At 40.7% G+C, this 18,202-nt stretch overlaps 1 protein-coding gene across 5 annotated transcripts in view; it reads left to right on the forward strand.

Annotated features, from left to right (window-relative positions):
* gsap (gamma-secretase activating protein) overlaps window positions 1-18,202 on the forward strand; it is a 91,988-nt gene that overhangs the window by 32,160 nt on the left and 41,626 nt on the right. For all 5 annotated transcript variants that reach the window (XM_063072828.1, XM_063072829.1, XM_063072827.1 and 2 more), the window contains 6 exons: window positions 1,697-1,801; window positions 4,820-4,879; window positions 10,712-10,755; window positions 13,381-13,466; window positions 15,467-15,544; window positions 16,171-16,248. In XM_063072828.1, the coding sequence (XP_062928898.1) occupies window positions 1,697-1,801; window positions 4,820-4,879; window positions 10,712-10,755; window positions 13,381-13,466; window positions 15,467-15,544; window positions 16,171-16,248 (451 nt within the window). The remainder of the gene's footprint in view (window positions 1-1,696; window positions 1,802-4,819; window positions 4,880-10,711; window positions 10,756-13,380; window positions 13,467-15,466; window positions 15,545-16,170; window positions 16,249-18,202) is intronic.

The raw sequence follows: 18,202 nt of genomic DNA on the forward strand, positions 1-18,202 counted from the left end.
CACAACGCAACAAGTGTGAATTCTTTAAACCAAGCATCGCTTACAGTGGTCACACCATTGATACATAAGTTTGCACAAGTGAGCAGTTGTGGTCCTTTTTAGGATTTTTCAATTACCTGAACAGGTGCCTGCCAAACCTCATTACTGTGTTTCTGTCTTTGAACTCATCACTACCAATCGGGAAGAAATGGTATTGGACAAAGCAGTGTGAAGTGGCTTTCTTAATGTTAAAGTAAATGGTGACATCAGACACTGTACTCACACATTATGATTCACATCATCCAGTGATGCTTGCCTTTGATGCCTCACCTTATGATATAGATGTAGTCATTATCACATGCTATGAGTAATGGGCGTGAACCACCCCCCCCCCCCCATAGCCTTTGCACCATGTTCCCTTACTGCTGCAGAGAAATAGTACACACAGATTGACAGAGAGGCCTTGAATCTGGTTTGGGGTGTAAAACATTTCAACCAGTACCATTTCAGTCATTACAGCACCATGTCATACTTGCATGTCTTAAATTAAAAATGAACCAAAACACTGTCTCCTGTGCTCCTGTCTTTTTCTTGCAAATAGTTGTATGTTCTGGAGTTACAAAACAGTACACTTCCCCTACCTTGGCAGCATTCTCTCCTCAAAAGCAGACATCAACCCAGTGACCAACCTCCACTTGAGGAGTGCTGGTGGAGCCTATACAAGATTAAGGAAAAGAGTCTTTGAAGACCATGACCTACAGGTCCAAACAAAACTTTTAATCTACAGAGCAGTCATCCTTCCTACATTACTGTATGGAACTGAATCATGGACCACCTGCAGTAGGCACCTGAAAGCCCTGGGACAATACCACCAAAGAACCCTACGAAGGACCATCTGGAAGAGCAGACTCACTAACACCCGTGTACTGGAGGAGGGCAACATGAACAGCATCTCCAGTGTGATAAAGCAACACCAACTCCAATGGATTGGTCATGTCATCCAGGTGGCTACCTCATGTCTCCCCAAAAAGACCCTTTACTCCCAGGAAGGTCAGTGAGCCTTTGGTGGGCAAAGCAAATACTTCAAAGATAACATCAAAATAAGCCTGAAGAAATTCAACATTATACGTAAAAACCAGGAAGACATTGCACTCAATAGATGCACCTGGTGGAAATCTGATCAAGAAGGAGATGAGAGCGACCTCTGCTGTGCCACAGAGAACAAGTGGCAGCTGTGAAAGGAGATTCTGAACAAACAAAAGCTCCAATCACTAACCACAACCACCACTTACTCATGTCAACACTGCACCAGAAAATGTGGGTTCTGGATCAGCCCCTGCAGCCACCCGAGGACCCACCAGTAGACAAACCCATAGGAGAACATCTTACTGAAGTGATCGCACTGCTACTCTAACAGTGCAGGAGACCACGGATAGACTGTAAGTGTGCAATATGCAGGCAACAGGAAGCTCATGTTCTTTGCAATATGGATACTTAATCTGTATTTAGCTCCTCAGAGGAGAATGTGTTGTGCACACCAAATGCATTCAGCTTGAGGTGAAAGAGTAGGTGTTGCATCTTGCAACATAAAACTAACTTCTTTTTTGGTCTCTTTTTTGGTTATGACAACAGCCAGGTGTTTAATTGAACCTTTAACTTAGTTTCTCTTATCAAAAGTGTTTTCAGGCAACATGTACTTTTTTATAATTTACTTTAGACAATTCAGAATCCAGACCATCTTCCCAAAGAGATTGTGGCTGAAGACTTTTTGTGGGCACAATGGGATGCAGAAGCACAGAGGCTGTTCTGTATTCTTGAAAAGGTAAAGAAAATGATAAGTCACCAGTTCATTGAATACTAAAAATAAACAAACATTAGTATGAACAAAAGTGCAGAATATATGTTTCATTAGTTGATTATGTATTTGAATTTATTTTTATTGTGTTTTTATTATTAGTGTCTTTTAATCTTACTGTGTTTTTTTCCTGCTGCATCAGATCTGGAGTAACAATTATTTTGTTCTCCTTTACATTTGTGTACTGGAAATGACATTAAAAATTCTTGAATCTTGAATATTCCAGCAGCAGCATGTATGAGCAAATAAATTGGTTTTGGTTTTATCTGAGGGGTAATAAAAAGGACACAACAATGAATAACGCTTTTCTTCAACGTACACATATGGACTCCTTTTGCATCGAATAGTGAAAATTCTAGGACATGTAAATATCGAGGAGGAAGAGGTGTTGGAGGGAAGCAAGGGAGAGGATTTCTGGGGCTTGATTGAGATCCTTGCATCCTCCTTAGCATGAGTAAGGTACCAGAAGACTGCAGAATAGCCATCATTGTTCTTTTATTGAAGAAAGGCAGTGGGGGCAAACCAGGACATTTTATAGCCAGTGATTCTTATGCCAGTGGTAGGGAACTTAGTGGAGAAGATTTGTAGGGATTGGATGTGCGTGCAATGGCCTATTGGTGATATTCAGCATGGTTTATGTGGGGATTTTTATTTCAGAAGGTGGTGATGATTGCTGAGTGTAGGGCAGGAGGTGGATTATGGTAAAGCATTTGACAAGGTCACTCATAATCAGCAGGTCCAGAAGATTAAATGACACGGGACCCATGGTGAGATTTGAACACACAACAGCACAGCAACAAGCACTTAGGCCTATAATGTCTGTGCGAATAATTAAACTAATCCATCTGCCCAAACTTGATCCATATTCCTTCACTTCCTGCATATTCATGTGCCTGTCTAAATGTCTCTTAAACATCATTATCACCACCCCCCCCAGCACTTTCCAGGCATCTATCACTTTCTGTGTTTTAAGAAAAACACTTGCCTCGTAAATCTCCTTCTGAACCTTCTCCTTCTCGCCTTCAGCAGCCATTTGTCAGGATGTTGCCTGGATCGGTGCGTATTACTCCAGAAAGAAGTTGTTCAAATTGGAATTGCTTTTTCTGGAAGATCAGAAGTTAACGGGGCAACCGAATGGAGGTATATAATATTATGAGAGGTGTAGATAGGATAGATAATCAGAGATTCCCCCCCAGGGAGGAAATGTCAAATACTTGAGGGGATAAAATGAGAGGGGAAACCTTAAAGGAGATATTCTGAGAAATAAAAAAAAATACTGTATACAGAGTGGTAGGTGCCCGGGGAGGCAAAATTATTGATCTTTGTTTATTTTCTGATCCTCGGGATTCTTCTGGGAGTCGGGAATGACGGGCAGTCTTAATTCTAACCATAATTTATTTTAGAGTATGAGCAAACATACAAATACTAAGCAAACTAAATGAAGAGCGAGAAATGGTGCTAAGAGATAAATGTGTTTGTGTTCACAAAGCAGTGATTTTTTTTTTGTCTTGGATAGTTGGTGAGAAATAAGCAGTAAGACAATTCAGAACTGTTTTGCTCACTGCAGTTTCAACCATTATTCTGGCTTAGAGATGCCAGAAACGACTGGGAGTTAAAATGAAACAATTTCACAACTTCAACAAGTTAGGAATTAAGAAGAATTTGAAGATATCAACAATCATCTTGAATGTTACAATGAAAATGAAAATTTGGAGGAGGCAGTCATCAATAGCATCGTCTGAAGGCAGTCCATTAGTTGTCTGTGCTAATTTCAGGGCATGGAGAAGGCGTGAGACAGGGGCTGAGAGGAAAATTGCATCAGCCATGATGAAATGGTGGAGCAGACTCGATGGGCCAAATGGCCTAATTCTGCCCTTCTATCTGACGGTCTTATGGTATTAATATTGCATAGAAACAGCAATATTTATTTGGAGACAGAGTGTGGAACAGGCTTTTCGGCCCAACGAGCCACACGGCTCAGCAACCCACCTATTTAACAGTAGCCTAATGACAAGACTATTTACCATGACCAATTAATCTACTAACTGGTACCTCTTTGGACTGTGGGTGGAAATCCGAGCACCCAGGGGAAACCTACGTGGTTCGCGGGGAGAACGTGCAAACTCCTTACAGATGGCGCCGGAATTGAACACTCGGCTCCGGAATGAACAGAATAATACAATTATGCTAATCCTTGCACGACCTAACGAACAAGCTTTACTTGAAATTTGAATGCACGGCGGGGCAGTTTCACAAATTAGGCACCTTTCCTTTAGTTTGTTTGTTTCTCGGCACTTGGGTATCACCGGAAGGGCTGGCAAGAATTGCCCCCAGGGACATAATGGTGAGCTACTGTGCAGTGGTTCTGGTGAAGGTATCTCTGTAGTGCTAGTGAGTATGGATTTCCAAGACTGAGACGTAGCAAGGACTGTGACCTATTTTCAAGTTAATGCATTGTGTGACTTGGAGTGAAACCTGTTGGTAATGGTGTTCTTCGTGTCTGCTATGCAGGCCTTGCTTGGTGTCTCAGCTTGCAGTCTTGCAATGTGCAGCAGGCTGCAGTGCATATTGTAGAAGGCGCACGTTGCAATGGCCCCGTGCACCAGTGGTGGAGAGGGTAAATGTCTGTGAGGTTGTTGAGGTGCTGGTCCGGCAGGGTGTATTGTGTCTAATTTGAGAGCTGTTAGAACTGCACCTCCACCATACTCCTGACTTGTGTTCTGTAGATGGTGGAAACACTTTGGGGTGTCATCTGGAGAGTCTTTTACCTCACAGTACCCAGTCCCTGACCTGTTCTTGAAGTTACAGCGTTTGCGTGGCTGGTCCAGTTGAGCTTCTAGCCATGACTGGCTTTGAGGGTTAAGTTATTAATATTAATATACCGAGGGCAGTGAATTGCTGCAGTAATTATCAAAATATCTTTTTGAATAGTGAACTATTAACTAAAGAGGAATGTCCCTAATGTTGATAACCTATTTTAATTAGGAAAACAATGCAGTTCTGATGGGTTTCCAGTTTTATCCAGACGGGAGCAATGGAATATTGGTAAGTGGTGTTTCATATTTGCCTCTTAACCTTAAATTGCCAGCATTTTAAACTGTCTTTTATATGTGGGCTATGTCTCTACTGACATAATGTAAGGTCTGTGAGATTTAACAGAGATGCTGAGATGTACAGATGACAGGTCACAGTCATACAACTCAGAACTGGGCCCACTGAATCCACACCTACAATCACTTACACTAATCCTACACCAATCCTATCTCGCCCACTCCACAGTTCCCCTTAACTCCCCCAAACCCTACTGCTCATCTACGTACTAGCAACAATATACATTTCAACCTGCGTTTCTTTAAAACGTGGGAGGAAGTCAGAGCATCTGGGGAAAACCATTCAGTCATGAGACCATGCAAACTCCACATGAGCAGCACCTGGGTTCAGGATTGAACTTCATTTGCTGGAACTGAGAGGCATTCAGCTCTTCTGCCCGCAGGATCTTTCAAGTATTCTCTGTGTGCAATCTGTGTCCGCAAGCATTGCCTCCAGAATAAATGGCATATAGTGTTATAAAATAATTTACATCAAATTACCTGGAATATAAATAGAACAGATGTAAAATGCTTAAAGTGAATATTTGTTATAAAATTTAAAAAGTTGTGAGAGCATGAAAGATTCCTTTTAGCATTTTTTCCTCATGTCTAAGTTTTTAATTTCAGTTAGGAGCGAGTGTGAGGTGTCAGTTTACGTGACTGTATGATTGCTGGGCATCAAAGGCCAGAGAGTTGAGACTGATGAAACTGCCTTTTGAACAGGAAGGAAAACAGTGTCTGAAACCTTTAGAAGCGGCAGTGTGTGTTTCATTTGTGTGTAGAATTTGTTTTAATGGATAAGGCAAGCCTGAGTACAATTTTAAACAAAGTTATGTGAGCTGTCAATTTTAAACTAAAAAGTGAAAGGGCATTCTAAGACCAATACGACGAAGAATTTCTTGAGATCGGGGTGGTGTTCTGGGTACCTTGTTTAGTGTTCTGATGAAAGGCCATTTGACCTGGAATATTTTCTCCACTTTTGCTGCCTTGCCTCCTGAGCACTTCCACCATTTCTGTTTTAATTTGGAACACAGAAACACTGACTTTTCCCTTTTCATTGTTTCATTTCTCCACCTTGTGATTGAGTCGTGACCGAGATGAGTCAGGGACATTCCTCAAGCAGGAGGAAGTGAGAGTCTCTTAATGAGTAGTTACGAAAGTGAATGAAGAAGTCGGGCAGGGTGAAAAGCATTATCAAGGATGCATCTCACCCTAACCATGGACTTTTTACTCTCCTCCCATCCGGTAGGCGCTACAGGAGCCTCCGTTCCCGCACCAGCAGGCACAGGAAGAGCTTCTTCCCTGAGACTGTGACCCTGCTGAACCTCACATCACAGCGCTAAGCAGTATTACACCCATATTGTACTGATTCAGTACTTTTATATTTGTGTGCTATAGCACTTACATTTTATTCGCAGTTATTTTGTAAGTAACACTATTCTTTTGCACTTCTGGTCAGATGCTAATTGCATTTCATTGGTTTTGTATCTGTACTCGGCACAATGACAATAAAGTTGAATCTAAAAAAAATTATTTACACCACAAATATGGAGTATATTTGTAATAAGTCTAAGTATAAGTTTATTTTCTGAAAATTAGACCATTTGTATCATGATAACTGGTTGTACTGTGCAGTTCTGACAACCTTTTCTTTACTTAGCATCATTTCATAAATGTATTTTGTGAAGGAGGAATAGGGAACCAGTGAAGCGAAATGCATTATAGTTATTTACAGAAACAATTTTAATGGAAGTTAAACTAATGGTAGGAGTACCCCCACGGTTCAGTGAAAGTGGTCACAAGTATATAAACTTGCTGTACAGAACAAGGATAGGCGGCCAAAGTGTTTGTGCTGATTCTTTAAAAGAACTCTCATACCAAGTTGTATAGTTTTTAAATGCATATTTTTCACCCTCACCCCTGACAGCTTTTGTCAAGGAAATGAGATTCTCCTTTAATTTAATAATTTGCCAATTATTTTGAATATATACCTCTAATTGTTGACCTGTTGACAAGGTGGAATCAATTTTCCCATCTATCAATTGTTCATCATTTTGAATGAAGAAAATTATTTGGTCTTTAAATCTCTCTGTTACATAGTGAACGACCCTAATTCTTCCAACAATAACTTCTTACTATTGATATCCTTCTCTAAAGTACCATTCTAATAAAACTTCAGAACATCTGTCTAATGACTAAACAACTTTTCTGAACTATGGTGCCCAAAATAAAGCTCTCATGGGTTAAGAGCTTCAAATTCCTCAGTAATAGCCTGTCTTGGTCCAACCACGTAGATGCCATGCCCAGGAAAGTTCACCAATGCTCATACTTCCCAGGATGCTAAAGATATTTGACATGTCCCTGCTGACCCTCACCAATTTTTATCAATGTACCATAGAAACATCCTGTCTGGGTGCATCACAGCTTGCTCTGACACCTGCTCAGCCCACGACCGCAAGAAACTGCAGAGAGTTGCGGGTACAGCTTAATACAAAATGGAAACCAGACATGGACTCTGTTTATAGTTCTCCCTGCCTCAGTATAAAGCAGCCAACACAATCATAGACACCACCGACCCCAGAAATTCTTTTTTCTCCCCCGTCCCATTAGGCAGAATACACAAAAGCCTAAAAGCACATATCACCACCCTGCTATTATAAGATTGTTACATGGTTTCATAGTATGACAAGATGGACTGTTGACCTTACAAACTACCTTGGACCTTATTGTCCACCTGCACTGCATTTTCTCATTAGCTGTTGCACTTTATTCTGTGTTCTGTTCTTGTACTATCTCAGTATACTGTGTAATTATTTGATCTGTATGAATAATATTCAGTATAAGCTCTTCACTCTACCTTGAATCATGTGACTATAATGTTGTTCATCCATCGTTGACATCGAAGAGGACCTCGGCACCATTATGATGGTGTCGAGACTAGCGCGTGATTTGGATTTAAGTGAGGGAGAGTTGCGCAGCGTCAGCCTCACTCTCTCTTCCCAATTCCCATCTGGGTCCAGTGGCAAGACAGAGTCTAGACGGCTGGAAATGGGACTAGGCGCAGTGGATGACCAGGATGTCTTCTGTGTCTTGTCCTGCTCTACACGTTCCATGACGCTTGCAGAGACCACCTTCTTAACCGTTGGACCTTCCGCTGGTCTCATCCGCTCAATCCGCCGGAGTCTGTCTTCACATGCTGGGATAGACAACTCCCTATCTCACCGAGGGTTTGAGACCCGTCAGCTACCCTCACCTGGTTTAGCCGGCTTGTCGAAGCCGTTGCCCGGGGTGTGGCCGCTGTCGCATGCAAACAGCTACGGGGAGCCACAGGTGAGAGCTGAGTGCCAGGTGGGGACCAAAGATGGACTAACCGCCCTGAAAAGGATGCGATATGTTCCCCCACCAGAGGTGCTACCCCTCCCTGACACCCCATATACCCATAATAAACCAACTCTGGTTCCGAAACTTTGTATGATACACTGGGTGATGCCCAGCAGGTCACATCACTTACAACATTACTCTTTGCTTTTCGCATTTTTGCTCTTTGCTGAGCTGTGAATATCAATATAGATTTTGCTTTCAACCATATTAACACTTTGGCTTGTTTTAAATATTAATCCTTAAGAATCGCGTCTCCAGTTTATTCCAATGGTCATACTTTTACCATTTCATGAATGATTGTGACTGCTTCAGCTACAGTTTTCATTTTTGCTTCTCATCACTGTTTACAAGCGTGTCAAGGTTTGCATCAATGCTTCTTTACAAAAACCCATAAAATATATCTATATTGCACTAACTTTATCAACTCCCTGTGCTTCCTTGTTAAATATGTTTAAAAAGTTGGATAGATTTTGCATAGTAGGGGAATTAAGGGTTATGGGGAAAAGGCAGGTAGGTGGAGATGACTCCATGGCCAGATCAGTCATGATCTTATTGAATGTCAGAACAGGCGCGACGGGCCAGATGTCCAACTCCTGCTCCTATTTCTTATGTTCTTATGTACATTAATGAATGTAGAAAGTTTCACTACCAGAAGAATTGTGAATTGAATTGAACAATGCCTAGTCGTAGAGAGTTATCCCAGGTTTTGATCTATGCCAGGGCAGTGCTGCCATTGATGAAGATGGTTGCTAAGGGTGTTATCCCAAGGAGCACCTTTAACAAACACTGCTGCCTTTCCTGTTAGCCCATACTTATTCAATCAATGTTTTTTACATATTCAAAAATCATTATCAGGGACTAATTTTCTTTACCACTTTAACTAGCCTTGTTTATCCTTCTCAAACTGCGGTCCAGATTTCTGTCTTTTGGCGCTATTCCAGCCTTTAGTGTTGACTGAATGGTTGTGATCACTTCATTTGCTACTTTCAGCAATTCTGGAATGCCTGTCCTAGTGGAGAGTTGCCTTCATCTTTCAGTAGTGTTTTCAGGACATCTTCACCTATTTCTATCCTGAAATACAACAGAGTTCCTGCCTAAGCAGTCAGCTGCTACCTGTGATCTGCAATGAAGACCACCACATAGATATTAAAATGACTCTTATTAAATGGCTGTTGTTTCTATTTCTTTAAGTCAGAGAAGAAAATCAAACCTTGCATGAAATTACAGGTGCTTTTGAGCTGCTCTTTGCTGGTGAGAATATACTCCCTTAAACTAGGCTAGATTTGAGCAACCGTCTGGTGATAATTTTAGATTCATAAATCCTGCCCCCTACCCTTCAGCACTGCCCAAAAGTTGCTAAGGAACAGTGGAGGTATGTGTGGCCCAGCATTAAGTGTTGCAGCAATAATCAGCAGGATCAGATCTGGTCAGCACCCATGTGTAATGTGAAGGGTTAACTTGTCTGCCGGCCAGAAGTTGCTTCTGCTGTGCTGGTCGCTGATTGGTCCATTCGAAGGATGTGGCAGCTGTCTCCTGATGGTTGGCCTTCTTGCCATGGCTCCGGCTTCTGGTTTCAGGGACCGCAGGGGTATAAGAATAGTGTGTGCGAGAAGTTCTGTCTCTTTTTGCTGATGGTTCCCTTCAGAGTGGGTTACGACCAGGGCTAAAGAACCATTGGGAGTGTGCTGCAGGTAGGAGGGCCAGTGCACACACTTGTAAGTACCTGTTTGTTTCCAATATCATTGAAATATTAAATACACAACAGAATGCTTAGTGTTGTAGTTGTGTAACTTAGGGCTTGTGGGGGCGGAGATCTTAATGAAGTACCTGTTGAGTTTGAAGTGCTACTGAATGTTTAGTGTCAGATTTTGTTACTTAGATAAGTACCTGTTTGACGTAGGTCCTTGGTTGAATGTCTCACTGCTTGTTTGTAAATAAATAGTTAAAGTGCGGACTCTCAATCAGTGTCTTCTGTCCCACTTACTGAATCTGCAAATCTGCTTCCCTGTAACACCATGTCAGCTCGTGCTCTGCCAGCAATCAAAATATTTCTAGGTGCAGCTGTGGACGTGAAATCCAGCTTATCCTCCATCATTGTTTAATTCATTTCTTTGATGGTTCAATATCTGAAATTCATGAAATAATTTCCAATGCATTAATATGGTTCAGAAACTAAAACCAAAAACTTTTTTGAGAATTGCTGATCACCTGACATGTGAAATAATCGAGACTTTGGCCAAACCTTTCTGAATCTGTCACTAAGTTCATAAATAGGATTTAATTTTGTTGACGATAGGTGTCACTGTTTTCAATGGTGACGATACTGTTGTATTTTGTTACTGTTATTTGGTGATAAATTATGTTACTGAAGCAGGTTATAGAGGTGTGTTTCTTTTTTCTGTGATAGATTTCTTTCTCCCTTGGATTCTCCTTAACGGTTACGAGATTATGGTAAGCTCTAAATATTCTTTGATTTGTGTTTGTTCTGAATAGAAATACCTGAACTATTGTTGATGGGCATGAGTACTTAGTGTCACAGAGCATTACAGCATAGAAACAGGCCCTTCGGCCCATTCAGTCAGTGCTAAACTATTATTCTGCCTGGTTCCAATGACCTGCACCTGGGCCAATAGCCCTCCATGCCCCTGCCATCCCATCCGTTACTTTAAATGTATAAACTCCCCTCCCAGTTGGTGTTGGGTTGCTGGAGTTCTGTTGGAGCTGCACTCAGCCATCCTCTTGTGTCTTGCTGGTGGAAGGGCAGTGGAAGCAAGCAAAGTTATTTGTTGTAGAGTAGCAATCTTCTTGGAGCGTCGGAGGATGAGAGGTGGCCCGACAGAGGTATAGAAGATGATGAGAGGCATTGATCGTGTGGATAGTCAGAGGCTTTTTCCCAGGGCTGAAATGACTAGCACAAGAGGGCACAGTTTTAAGGAGCTTGGAAGCAGGCACAGAGGAGATGTCAGGGGTAAGTTTTTTATGCAGAGATTGGTGAGTGCGTGGAATGGGCTGCCGGCAGCAGTGGTGGAGGCAAATACAATAGGGTATTTTAAGAGGCTCCAGGATAGGTACATGGAGCTTAGAAAAATAGAGGGCTATGGGTAACCCTTGGTAATTTCTAAAGTAAGTACATGTTTGGCATATCATTGTGGGTCGAAGGGCCTGTATTGTGCTGTAGGTTTTCTATGTTTCTATGTAGTACCCAGTCTCTCCCATTCTGTTGTAGCCAGAGTATTTAAGTGCCTGGTCTGTCCCGGTTCATTATTTTAAACTCTGGGATATCAATGGTTGATCACTTGAAGATGATGTTATTTAATATCAAGCGAAGATATTCACCTTGGCTTGTATGTTATTTGCCTCCTAGCAATTCATGCCTGGTTGTTGCCTAAGTTGATGTTAAAAAAATATGACCTGAGGACTTCTCAATCGAGCTGAATAGTTAGACATTGAGAACATTCCCAAATTTGACCTTCATGATGACAGGAATATTGTTGTTAAAGCGGCTGAAGATGGCTGCCGAACTTATTATCCCAAGGAGCAGATTCACTTTTGTTGTGAAGTTGAAACAACTGATCTTCAACAAGCACAGACTTCTGCTTTTGAGCTGGACAGAAAGAGATTAAATAGAAAAGCTTTATTTGTCGCATAAAACACATGCAGTCAGATCTCTGCTAACATCAATATTAAAAAATGCTGCTTCAGTCTTTCTTGATCAAGTTCAGCTTTGGTTTATGTTTTGCTTCAGGAATTATGCATTTTTGTCAATGCTTAGATCAGGGGTTGCCAACCTGGGGTCCACAGGCTTCTTGCTTAATGATATTGGTTCACGGCATAAAACAAGTTGGGAACCCCTGGCTTAGATGAAGGCTGTAATAAAGTTTGGAGATGTGTGTTCATGAGGGAGTATCAGTTGATTGTTGAGCACATAATTCTCATAACGCCATTAGTTACACCTTTCATCACTTTGATGTGAGACTGAAGGTTGGTGATTGGCTGCCTTGGATTAGTCCTGCCATGTTCTATTTCTTACCCCTTGACACATTATTTTTCAAGACATAAGAACAAAGTAATTCATTGCTTGTTATTTATTTTCTGTCCTTTTGGATTTCAAAAGCAAGTTTTGCATACCAAGTCAAGATCATTGAGCATACAGACTTGGCCATAAATAACTTCCTGTTGGGGAAATATATGTTTATGGCTGTTAAGTATATTTAGCACATAAGGATTCAACATTTCACATTTGGAACAGCTACTTCCCTTCAACCATATGGTTCTTGAACCAACCAGAAAAAAACATATTCTCCAGAGTTCAGCAACACTATAATCACTAAGTTTTTCATTGCACCTCTGCATGCATGTACTTGTGCATATGACAGTAAGATCATCAATGGACCTTAAAAAGGTCATTCCTAGTGTAAATACTTAACCTTTCCTTTGAACTCTTATAGCACTGTGTCTTAATTCCTTATGTTTCAGTACACCAGTACAACAATATTTAAAAAATATTGACAGTTGTTATTCATTCCAGCCCAGTGGTTTTAAGTGTGTAGTATTATTAATTAAGGCATCCATTAGTCTTGCGAGACCATGGATCTGCGCCTGGAAAGTCTTCTTTCTCCAGGGTGCAGGCCTGGGCAAGGTTGTATGGAAGACCAGCAGTTGCCCATGCTGCAAGTCTCCCCTCTCCACAACACCAATGTTGTCCAAGGGAAGGGCATTAGGACCCATACAGCTTGGCACCAGAGTCGTCGCAGAGCAATGTGTGATTAAGTGCCTTGCTCAAGGACACAACATGTTCCCTCTGCTGGGGCTCGAACTCACGACCTTCAGGTAGCTAGTCCAATGCCTTAACCACTTGGCCACATGCCCAGTATTATATTGGTGGTAATACCCATCTTGGTATTAGATTTAGTCGTCTAGGGAGGAGCAAACATTTATTTTAAACTAATTGATGCTTTCAATATTACGTGTCACAAATAGTATGTAATTATAATGGCTTGTGGATGAGTACATGTCATGTGTAATCTTCTGTGACTTCACTCTATTTAACATTATTCTTTTGACTTTTCTTTCCAGTCTTGTAAATTTTGGGTACAATCATTTTCAAGAAGAAAAGGAATCTTCCAAATCTTTGAATCTGCAAATATTCTCAAATCATACAGGTAGCAAATACAAGCAGAGATATATTTTCTTTATTTTTTTCATATTGAAGTATGCTGTTTCAACAGTTGCTTAGAGGTTTTTGATTTGAGAAAGATCTTAAGTAGTTCAGTTCATTACTTTAGATAAAAAGATAATTTTCCTAGACTCTCCATTTTCCCCTCTAAAACGAATTCAGTATATAGTACCCAGTCTCTGCCATACTGTTGTAGCCAGAGTATTTAAGTGCCTGGTCTGTCCCTGTTCATTATTTTAAACTCTAGGATATCAATGGTTGGTCATCTGAAGATGATGTTGTTCAATATCAAGCAAAGGTATTCACTTTGGCTCGTACGTTATTTGCCTCCTAGCAATTCATGCCCGGTGGTTGCCCAAGTCTTGCAAGTTAAGAAGGCGTACGGTGCGCTGACCTTCATCAATCGTGGGATTCAGTTTAGGAACCGCAAGGTAATGTTGCAGCTGTACAGGACCCTGGTCAGACCGCATTTGGAGTACTGTGCTCAGTTCTGGTCGCCTCACTACAGGAAGGATGTGGAAACCATAGAAAGGATGCAAAGGAGATTTACAAGGATGTTGCTTGGATTGGGGAGCATGCCTTATGAGAATAAGTTGAGTGAACTTGGCCTTTTCTCTTTGGAGGGACGGAGGATGAGAGGCGACCTGATAGAGGTGTATAAGCTGGTGAGAGGCATTGATCATGTGGATAGTCGGAGGCTTTTTCCCAGGGCTGAAATGGCTAACATGAGAGAGCACAGTTTTAAGATGCTTGGATGTAGCTACAGAGGAGATATCAGGGGTACGTTTTTTACGCAGAGATTGGTGAGTGTGTGGAATGGGCTGCCGGCGATGGTGGTGGAGGCAGAAACGATGGGGTCTTTTAGGAGACTCTTGGATAGGTACATGGAGCTTAGAAAAATAGAGGGCTACGGGTAAGCCTAGGTAGTTGTAAGGTAGGGACATGTTCGGCACAGCTTTATGGGTTGAAGGGCCTGTATGGTGCTGTAGGTTTTCTATGTTTCTAGATACAACAAAACAAAAGCAAGAAAACTATTATTGCTGGAAATCTGAAATGAAAACAGAAAATGCTGGAGGTGCTCAGCAGGTGTGCCAGTGGAGAAACAAGAGTTGTAGAGACAGAAATTCCTTTACATTTCATAGATACAATGATGTTGACTGTTTGGTTAATATTGACTTGATATTTAGTTTTGCCCCCCCCCCCACCCCCAGAAGGTCATCTACCTGAAATATTAAAGCTGTTTCTCCCTCCAACACATTGCCTATCCTGCTGAATTGAATATTTATAGCATTTTCTAATTGTATTATGATTAGTATACAAATAATTCATTTTGGGCTTGTGTAAACTGATGTATATTTGCATGTACTAAATGTATGTGACAATACTTAACTTGTGTATGAGAAATAGCAACTTGCACATGTTACTGATCATCTTTCTTTCAAATGTTACATTTGGATAGAAGGCAAATGGTTTCTGTATCCTTAAAAATTAAAATCAGTGAGATCATTAACTTAAGGTCATCTATCCCAGACACAATTTGTTGATGAAAAATTAGGATTATTTGTTACATCACCTGTCTGTTATAAAGTGGAAAGAGTGCACTTTATGAAATGTGTGTAACTGTTAACATTTATTACTTGGAGTACAGTAAAGGAATCTTATCTCAACAAATCTAAAAAAGGAAATTAACAATCAACCAGAAACTGGTGGAAAAAATGAGCTTTTAAAGAAGTTGCATCTAACCCATGGTCATCAATCATTAGGTTTTGCAAATCCTTTTTAATTCATTGTTGCCAGTACTTGGGGGAAGGACTCAGAAATTTTGCAAGGATCTGTGAACATATTTTTAATATTAAAATCAAGCTGTGAGTTAGGGTGGTTGTAGGTTTGCTGTGTACACCAAATTCTCTCATTTTTATGAATAATGATCTGCTTTTGTGATGATTACCATCAAGAAAAAAAAGAACACTAATTATTGTTTTTTAGGTGCCTTGTCTGTGTGCTACAGTCATCCTGTGCAAAATGATCAAGAACTTATTTATTCAGTGATTCTTCTGCATTATGGTAAATCTACTTTTAAATTGTTTCAGAAATTCCTAAGTAATTGAAAGCCTTTCAGTTCTGATTATGTGACCTTTTCCTTTGTTTTCGGAAGAGTATGAGACTAAATATAATAGTTTCCTATCTATTTCTTTTATGTCTTGGTTTGAAATGATTTTCCACCTGTAGAACTGACTGTGGGCTCAAATCTCAGAAAACCCCAAGGGTTCAATTTAATATCAGCGAATGTATACAATGTACAACCCGAAATTCTTACTTTTCACAGACATCCACGAAATAGAAATAGTCCCAATGCATGAATGTCAGAAACGTCAGAACCCCAAAGCCCCCCTTCCCTCCTACACCCAAGTGGCAGCAAAAGCATCCTGCCCCCCATTTGCACAAGCCTCCCCTCCCCCCATAATGCAAGCAATAGCAAGCCCCCAGTATTGTGATTTCAAAGAAGTATTGTCTTGCTTTTGCTATTAATTGAGTGGCCTAGTCTTTTCAAAATATTTCAGATATCATTTACAAATGCAGATTAATCTTTAACAACATAAGCACTAAATACTGAAATAATCTGAATGGAACTTGAGTGTGTGACTCGCAGACTTGGTCACGATTTAATTCTTTTTCTTGCATTTTTACAGGAAAGAGGAAAACATTTAGAGTTACCTTGGAGAAGTCCAAATATGCCTGTATAAGTGAATTGGTCTTTCTAAACATGGGTATGTTGATATTATTTTTCTAAATCAGAAAAATTGCACTATATACTGAGGTTGAATTTTCTTGCCTTTATCCTTATCCTGTTGGTGCCTAATTGGGCAGGTCCATTTTACTCAGTTTTGAACATAAAACTTCCGTCCTCTTCTTGCCATCTGATGTTTTGACAGTTCACCTGTGAAGTCTTGAGATTCCTCATTTAATCATATTATAGTAAGTTTCCTGACTTTTATACTTGCTATGGGCAAACCGTGGGCAAAATTAGCTGATGGGCTAAATTGAATTTCTGAATCTGGAGAGTAGGATTAGGCATCACTGCATTCCTAGTGGGCATTATTGTGGGGAAGCAGTTACCTAGAGTGGGAAGACAGGGAGTTGGACAGTCTGAAGTAAAATATACTCAGTAGCTACTTTATTAGGTATCTCCTGTACATAACACTGAGTGTATGCTTCTGGTCTCATGCTGCTGTGGCCCATTCACTTCAAGGTTCAATGTGTTGCACATTCAGAGATGCTCTCCTGCACACCACTGTGGTAGCATGCAGTATTCTCACCTATCAGCTAAAACCAGTTTGGCCATTCACCTCTGACCTCTATCATTAACTAGGTGGTTTCACCTAGAGAACTGCTGCTCCCACTGGATGGTTTTTTGTTTCTTGCACCATTCTCTGTAAACTCTAGAGACGTTGTGCGTGAAAATCCTGGGACCTCAGTAGTTTCTGAGATGCACAAACCACCCCGTCTGGCACCAGCAATCATACCATGGTCAAAGTCACTTGGATCGCATTTCTTCCCCATTCTGAAGTTTGGTCTGAACGACAACTGAACCTCTTGACCATGACTACATGCTTTTATGCATTGAGTTGCTGCCACATGATTGGCTGATTTAGATATTTGCATTATTGAGCAGGTGTACAGGTGTATCTAATAAAGAGGCCACTGTGTGCATAGCTTGTTTTTGTTGTATTGGCCAGGAGTAATGATTTCTGCAAAGAACGTAGTGAGGAGATATGAATGATCTGCTTCTCCAAAGAGCTGAAAGGGAAGCCTGTCCTCCATGTTGAAACCTGCAGGTTAGCTGTTTTAGAATGAGTTCACTACCCTTTGTTTGGCCAGCACACTCTTTTATCAGTCATCATATCAGTCAAATGATCGTGGAAATTAGCCAGTTGGCTTATTGTTTGTTCTGTGGAATTGGAGAATCCATCATCTTTAGCGGCACTGGAGCGAAACAGAGACAGTCCCAGCAGTTTTATGGGTTTTGTTTTTGTCATTTAACTAGTTGTAATTTATTGCACCCACACTGGCCCAGATAGAACACCCCTACTTTCTAATAGAAAAGGCTCATATTCTCCCAAAACGTACCAATATGCAAAGGGTACTTTATGACAAACCCAAATAAGTTAGAGCATTGATGTGTTCATGCTTAGAAGTTAGGCTGATCTTGACCACTTCTTGACTGATCGATAGCTTCCAGTTAACAAAACCTATTCCCAGAACTCGGAAATTATGACTTCACCAAGAATGGCTGAACAACAGCAGTTTTACAAAGACCATGCCACAACAGGATGCATTGTGTAATGCCATTTTGTCTCAAAGAATGACAGCTATTCTGTGTCTTGTCAAAATGCCTTTAAAATTAACCCTGCATTGCTGATTGTTTCAATTAATTATCCACATAACTTCTGATGCAAGTTCCAAAATGAAACTCTGTCAGTAGGGGTCAAACTCCTAAAGTAATGTGTACCTTTTGTTAAAATTATAGAAAGTAAAATGATTCCATGTGCAATCAGCTCCTTGCGGAGCTTCCTGCGATTTTAGGTTTCAAATGACTGGATAAATTTATACTTCTGCCCATCGTAATCATCCTTTGCTTTTAATTTGTTGTGTTGGGAAGCTGTTTTTCACCTAGCTACCCTGTTGTCATGGTAAACCGTAATTGAACATTGAAGTACTTGT

The sequence above is a fragment of the Mobula hypostoma genome, chromosome 20 (genome assembly GCF_963921235.1).
Source record: "Mobula hypostoma chromosome 20, sMobHyp1.1, whole genome shotgun sequence".
NCBI lineage: Eukaryota > Metazoa > Chordata > Chondrichthyes > Myliobatiformes > Myliobatidae > Mobula > Mobula hypostoma.